Source organism: Chelmon rostratus, chromosome 3 (assembly GCF_017976325.1).
Source record: "Chelmon rostratus isolate fCheRos1 chromosome 3, fCheRos1.pri, whole genome shotgun sequence".
In the NCBI taxonomy this organism is placed as follows: domain Eukaryota; kingdom Metazoa; phylum Chordata; class Actinopteri; order Chaetodontiformes; family Chaetodontidae; genus Chelmon; species Chelmon rostratus.
Window position 1 is genome coordinate 13670571 of NC_055660.1, and position 7331 is coordinate 13677901.

Below are 7331 nucleotides of genomic sequence, written 5' to 3' on the forward strand. Positions count from 1 at the left end.
ATTTGTTATATGTTTGAAATACAATATGTCAGAATCCCCCTGATTCCAAAAATGTTGAGATGCTGTATAAAGCATCAATAAAACAGAATTTGATCATTTGCTAATCCTTTATATACTCAACTGAAAAAAGCACAAAGACAAAATATTTAATGTTTTACCTCATCAGCTTCATTGATTTTTGTAAATATCTGCTTATTCTGAATTTGATGCAGCAACACGTTTCAAGCAAGTTGGGACAGGAGCAACAAAAGACTGGGAAAGTTGTAGAACGCTCCAAAAACACGTGAACATTCCACAGGTTAACAGGTTGACTGGCAACAGGTGATAGTATCATGATTGGGTATGAAAGGAGCATCCTGGAAAGGCTCAGTGGTTCACGAGCGAGGATGGAGCGAGGTTCACCTCTTTGTGAACAAATGATTGGATAAAGGATGTTACTACATGAGCTCAGGAACATTTTATGCATTTACAAACAGATACAGAAATGTGTTGTTCCTCTTTTCCTCTTCCTTTTATTTAATTCTTACTTCTCCAGATACTTTCATCAGGGTACATTCAAGTGAGCAAGGGCAGTGAAAACTTTCTGACAGCTGTGCACACATGGTGACATTAAGGTGTCCGTTTGTGTGTGTGTGTGTGGTGAATCATTTCGTAGAAGCTGAGAAATGGGTGGAGACAGTGGGGAAGCATGTTCATAAATGTACTCTGGGTTTTTTTTTATGTTAGCATTCTGCAGAAGGAGGAAGTCCTTCTGAGAACAAGCCAAAGATAAGCAGAATTCACACTCTGTTGAAATGGCAAATCTGATAGACTGGTGTAGATAGCATGTGTTTTGGACAAATGGTGCTGAGTTTAAAAGCGTTTGCTTTGTTGTGGCAGAAATTCTGTTTATTTTGTTTCTGAACTTTGTACCACTGAGCAGCAATTCTCTCCCCTTTGTCTGCAGCTCAACGGCGCCCTCTGGTGTAATTCCTTCAAAGTGCAAACAAATATTTCATGTTCCACAGCAGACGCGAAAATAAATAAACAAATAAGAAGTGGACAGTTATTGTGTTCAAAACATTTCTTGTTTGAGCCAGAAGCATGTCTGAAAAACACCTTGACATCGATGTTATAACCTTTTGTCAGAATGTCATGGCACACATCTGTGTCAACAGGTCATATGACTCTTAGCTGTGCTGACACAGGTCAAAATGACATGGTCTTGTGTTTGCTCATAAGGTGTCAGTGTGTCTAGATGAGTGGAACCTTTCAATTTTTCAAGCTTTGACATTTGGACAGAGACATCATCTGCCAGTGGTTGCCATTCATTTCACCGTGGCATTAAAAAAAACAAACACACACATAAAACCCTACTCTCTATATTACAGAACTGGATTTGGCCACTTGGCTGCTTTTATTTTTGGCAAATTTATGATTTTTGTTATGCAAGAGCTCCAACAGCGCAGAATTTTCAGTCAAGTTGCACTTTAATAATAACATGATAACACAATGTAAGTGTAACTTTGATGACACTCTAAGAAGATGATGAATTACCTAAATAAGGGAAAGTTTATGTTAGGCCCAGAGCACATTGATCCAGGACTGGATAAGTGAGAGAAAATGTATGAACGTTTTTGTGATGAAACACAAAGTGCTTAACATTAATTACTCTGTTGCATTTTATAGTTTGCGATGAGCAGAAATTGGAAATGGCTAAAGACTAAAAGTATTACCTGTGCTAGAATACAAAATGAAAAAACTGACCGACATCAAGCTAAAATGTTCTTTTTGTCGGACCGCTTTTGTTTCCCACCTCCCATGTGCTGGTCTACATTCCAGTCCAGTAGATGGTCACATTGTGCCTTTAAACTGGTTTGAACACACCAATAAATCTGAGAAAGAAGAAGAAGAGGGTGTTGTCAAGTGACTGGAAATGGGAGTCATGAGTCATTACACTGACTGGCGTGTACTGTTAGCGGACTGTTGGTTGAAAACGATTTAGTTTCGTTTTCAGTGCTGACTTATGTGGCGTGGTGCAGCCGCTGTCTCTGTGTCTTTGGCCGTTTGTGCTTATTTCGCCACGTTTTACTTCGAGCTGGGAGAAGTGGAAAACAGGTCGGTTTTAGCCCCAGTTCCTACGTTACTTTATGCTGTTTACAAGGTTCATGATTAGAAGGTAGGTCAGTTCAAATTATGTGGATTATTATCATTAACGCAGCCCCTTTCCTCCCGGCGGTCTCTCTAGTGGTCAGACTGACAAACCAAACTCCATTCTAAAAACAGGTGTTTTATGGGGGAGGCATTGTAAAAACTTCGTCACGCCTTCATTCTGACTCATCTGATTCGCTTCGATCTCCAGGCTCAATCGGCACACGTTACTTAATCAGATGCCCGTATTTCAATGCAACGTGGAGCCAGTTTTGATGAACTATGCTAACTGAATTTACACAGTCATAATACTTTGTGTTTTGACAGATTTACGTGAGCTAAAACCGCTGACGTGTAACTGTCCACTTTAAGATACAATATTGCAGCTAATAAACACACAATATTGTAGCTAACTGTGATCAGTTGGAGAGGAAAGTTAGCTAACGTTAGCATTTATGTCTGTGTGACTAGCTAGCTAAGGCTATACATATATATATCTATATACATGCTATATAAATATGGTTAACGACCGGTGGCGATGACGTAGCAAACAGTAAAAGAAAGTATTGTTACGAAAACACTTAAAACTTGAAATAGTCATGGTGTTTTTTTCTTTTGGGCAACAAAACATAAGACTAAACTTTGACATAACAGCATTTATAACGTTTTAGAAAGTAGCTACATTTTCTAATGATGTTTTCCATCCTCATAAATACAAAAAGTGTTGTAAAACAGTTGTGTGTCTCCACCATAGCTCAGGGGTGGCACAAGCATTGAGATCCTCTACTTCATTAAATACCAAATATTATAGTCTGTTCCATGTTGTATTACAAGTCTTCTAGTTAGAATTTTACTGAAATAAAATACATTTTACTGAACTTTTTCTACAAAGTTCAAACAAATTTGTAGAAAAAAATGTTCTCAAGAAAAAGTAAAAGTACAAGTTATGCAGAATAATGGCCCAAGTGAGTGTAAAATTTCAGTCTGATTCAATATCCTCTGATTTGTAATACTTCAAAAGGGAAACCTGTGAGGAGCACCAAACTGTTATCTCACTTTATGTACATCTTCATGCTCGTCCCCCCCTGCTCCACAGAATGTCCTCCTCTCTTAACCGTCATGTGATCTGGGAGTCAGAGGGGCTGGTGGCGTACCTCCATCCCCAGCCCTGGACCCCAGGATCTGTTATCCTGGAGCGGAGCAGCCCTGGCAACCTGGGAGGCAGCATCTTCCACCTGGAGAAGCAGGAGTTTTTATCCTGGCTGCTTGGAGCGAGAGCCGTTGCAGAGCTGCTGTGTGACAAGCTGGCAGTTCGCAGGTGTGCGCTGGTCAGCAGACCCCACAGAGACAGACCTACCCAGGTGAGGATTTCTATCACCATTGGATTGACTGGTTGGCTATACAGTAAACCAGTGCATGGAAAAAGTTTTTCCTCTGGGGTTGCAAGTAGTTATTTTATTAGCACTTCATACAAAGTTTATTTAAAAGTATCTGAAAAAATGTTTTGATGCTTTGTTTGATCATTTTAACTTTTTTTTTTTAAGTTTGAGTTAAAACATGTACATTTATTTTCATGTCACAGATCAGTGTCCTCCCTCTGCATGGTCTGGATGCAGAGTGGCGCCCTCATCTGGCAGCAGATGAGGAGCACAACGCCCATGACCCAGGATACTGCACCTCCAAGAGCGCTCCCAGATGGAGTGACTCCAGCCTGACTGAAATCCAGGCCAAGATTCGAGCCAAGCTCCCATTACCTGACGCCCCACCCAATCTGACTTTCCTCGGGGACAACCCAGCTCACCCTGGCTTGTTTTCACGCATCGTCCGCGGGGAGGAGCAGCAGTGGCGGGTGTGGGAGGACGACGGTCATGTAGCCTTTCTCACTCCTTTTCCCAACTCCCCTGGCTTTACTGTGCTGGTCCCACGCCGACCTTTGACCTCTGATATATTCAAACTAGAGAAAGGGGACTTTGAGGAACTGGTGCTGGCAACCTGGGAGGTGTCGAGGCTTCTTGTAGAGGGGTTGGGTGCCTGGGGGATGGGCCTTATTTTTGAGGGTTTTGAGATTGACTATGCTCATGCCAAGTTGATACCACTGTTTCTGCCTTCATCATCAGGAACAGGTGATTACACCACTAAACCACCACCTCCCCAGTGTTACCCCACTTATCCTGGATATGTGACCTCAGAAGATGGACCTGAGGCCAGCCTGGAAAGTCTGAAAGAGCTACACACCACAATCACTCAGACCTAATGCCATTACCTATAGTTTGATGCTACTTGCTAAACTTTTAATAGTTACTAGTAGTGACTATAAAAACCATGATATTTACTGTATAGAATCATTAATGTGCACTAATCGTGTCTTTGGATAATCATGACTGGTTTGGCAAGTATATAATATAGCTAGTAAAGTAGGCCCAAGTGATCTGTTTGAATTAGATAAGATATACTAAATTGACTAATTTCTGAAAGACAAATGTTTGATTAATAAATCAGATGTCTAATTCAAAAATTGAATCATGGCGAGGCTGCATAACTTGCAAATTAGACCAGCTCTAAAGTTGGTAAATATTAATGTGCCTCTGTCCTCTGAAGGACAAGATCCACAGTCAGTGGAGAAGTGCCACATGACACAATAACCTGATTAAAACGAAATGTAAAATTTAAGAGATCCTAAGTGAAGTAAAGCTGATGATGTGTAAGGAGTCTGGGTGAAGATAGAAGATAAATAAATGATTCCTAACACATGTTTACCTGTGAAAAGTCACACAAACCAAATAAGACCCAATAGTTAATGTATTTTGAATATTAAGTTGTTTTTTTAATTGATAAAAGTATCTGTGTAAAATGTCAAAATAGGAAATGCAAAAAACTTTTACACCTGAAGTGTAAAATGATGAGCGAACACTTTAGGAAACACAGTTTATTAAGCTTTTGTCAAAACACAAACTTGTTCATGTCCATCTACGCCAGCAGTCATTCATTATACATGGACATTTTCCTGCACCCAAAAATTTGTGATTTACAATTGAAAATGCTACAAATCCATTCTGAAGAGAGAAAATGTCAACCACAGATGTGAGTCACATTATAATCTAAAAAATAAAAATACCACAAGCGTTCTAATACAGTCAATGCATTGCCTGCATCCTCATTAATTACAGTGTTACTTATTTAGTTTCTTAACCACTCACATGATCTGCATGCCTGCTCATTACACTGTCGCTAACTGGTCCCACAGTGCATCTCTGATTATGAGTCTTAATTAATGACTGGCTAAGTGCTCAAACAGTGCTCTGTAAACCAGTTTTTGCCCCATTCTCTCATTAAAATGGACAAAAAGAGGTGTGTGTGTGTGTGTGTGTGTGTGTTAATCAAGAAGGGCTCCTAATACCGGTTACTGGAGAAGAGTTATTAATTTGCATTCATAATTGTGAACATCTTCCTTAATAATTTGACTGGCATGGTTGCTATTCTGCTAAGCAGGGTCTTAGCCTGGCAACTTCTCCATCATGACTACATCTAGCTACTGCAGCATTTACTTTTATTTGCAATAACAAACTGAAATAGGGGGTGTAGGTTTTTTTAGTTACAAATAAACTTGGGAAAAATTAGTAAGTTTTTAAAGCTTTAGTTGTTTTTCAGTGGTGGAAAGTGCAGGAAGAGGTTGCACAGTCCTGGTTTCTAGCTATGTTTTGTTCTTACTGCTACTTTAATATTATTGCTCTGAAATTATACACTTTTGAGGCATCTGGTTCTTCATATGGTCAAACAGACACCAAAAAGTCAGATATCATTCTAACTCAATTTGACAAATATGTAGTTACGGCATGTTTGCATTGTTGGGCACATTTGCCCAGTTATCCAGGATAAAAATGGGAATATCCATAGGAATATATTTCCAAGATGGGGTTTGTTTATAATTGACGATCACACCTTGACGTCCTTTGACTTCTTGGAGAAACTCTGTCCACAGCACCTACCGTCCACACGCTCCATCTTGGTGATGTAGAGGAGAGGCTCAATGCTGCAGCTCAGGTCCATGATGGAGAACACACTGATGCTGATCTGGCAGCGGAACGCCACAAACGAGTAGTACGACACGAAGGGCATGAGAGCCACGGGCGGCAGGTAGTTGGTCACGATGATGGCCAGGATGATGAGCACCATCTTGAAGGCCTTCTTCTTTACCGGGTGCATCTCCTCCTTCCCCGCCACAGAACGTCTAAGGACCCAGATGACAGAGATGTTGCAGAAGACCATGACCGCAAAGGAAAACAGGATGACGCCGCTGAAGATCTCGTTGACGCTCATGACTCCCAGGATGCACTTGATGAGGCCGTAAGCCAGGATGAGGCCCCAGACCACCACAGAAATGCCAATGCGGATCTTATTGTCTCGAACACCAGCGAACAGTACTGGGTGGACCACTGCCATGTAGCGGTCCAGACAGATGCACACCTGGAACAGCAGGTCAGTGAAGGAAAATCATGTAACAGTATGATTACATGCATTTCTCTGGCTTTAGTAGCAGGAGAGTGTGGAATCAAAATTACTGGACTACACTACTACAAGCAAAAACTCACCAGAAAGAGTGGTGCGACGTCTTTTATCCCATATGCGAACCTCTGAGAGTACCAAATGCGACTGTCATCCAGCAGAAGCCGGTTGACCATCTCTATGGGCGTCATTAGGCAGAAGTAGGCGTCCAAGATGGCCAGGTTGAAGATAAAGATGTCAGAGGTGGACGCATCACTTTTCTTGGAGGCGATCTGCCAGATGACCAGGATGTTAGAGGGCGTCCCTACTGCCAGGTTGAACACCTTGACCCCAAAGTAGAAAATGAAGCCATAAGGGGCCACGGCGCATACAGCGAACTGGTACCATGGTGGAGGTCCACGAGGTCCACCAGCAGCGGTAGAGTTCATGTAGAGGTTGGTGGCAGGATTTAGAGTGGTGTTGAACATTGTGGCTGACACTGGAAAAAGAGAAAGAAAAGGTTAGTTTTGATCTGCGTCTATTTTTGAGCCCTTAAGAGTGTTACTCTAAACTTTACAGTCAAAATCATAGCAACAACTACGTCCTTGCGTATGATCTAAAGATAATTTCTCAAATTAAATGCTCCAAAGCATAAAAAGATATTATCTTTTCTACAGTTGTGCATGAGTACTCCTCACAGAGGCCTATACAGTGGAACC

The 7331-nt window shown here is 41.3% G+C and overlaps 2 protein-coding genes across 3 annotated transcripts; one reads left to right on the forward strand and one right to left on the reverse strand.

Moving 5' to 3' along the window:
- The first annotated feature begins 1928 nt into the window (after positions 1-1928).
- On the forward strand, positions 1929-5474 carry LOC121604239. Of its 2 annotated transcripts, none has more exons than XM_041933700.1 (3): positions 1929-2097; positions 3227-3491; positions 3713-5474. In XM_041933700.1, the coding sequence occupies exons 1-3, from the start codon at positions 2006-2008 to the stop codon at positions 4382-4384; spliced, it is 1029 nt and encodes a 342-aa protein (XP_041789634.1). In that variant the 5' UTR covers positions 1929-2005; the 3' UTR covers positions 4385-5474. The 2 variants fall into 2 exon arrangements, with proteins under 2 accessions (XP_041789634.1, XP_041789635.1); XM_041933701.1 differs by having other exon boundaries at positions 1980-2158.
- Positions 5475-6063: 589 nt separating this feature from the next.
- On the reverse strand, positions 6064-7100 carry LOC121604433 (G-protein coupled receptor 4-like). Its single transcript, XM_041933945.1, has 2 exons — positions 6720-7100; positions 6064-6594 (listed from the first exon to the last, which is right to left on the reverse strand). Exons 1-2 carry the CDS (start codon positions 7098-7100, stop codon positions 6064-6066), a joined length of 912 nt encoding a protein of 303 aa, XP_041789879.1.
- Between the last annotated feature and the right edge of the window lie 231 nt (positions 7101-7331).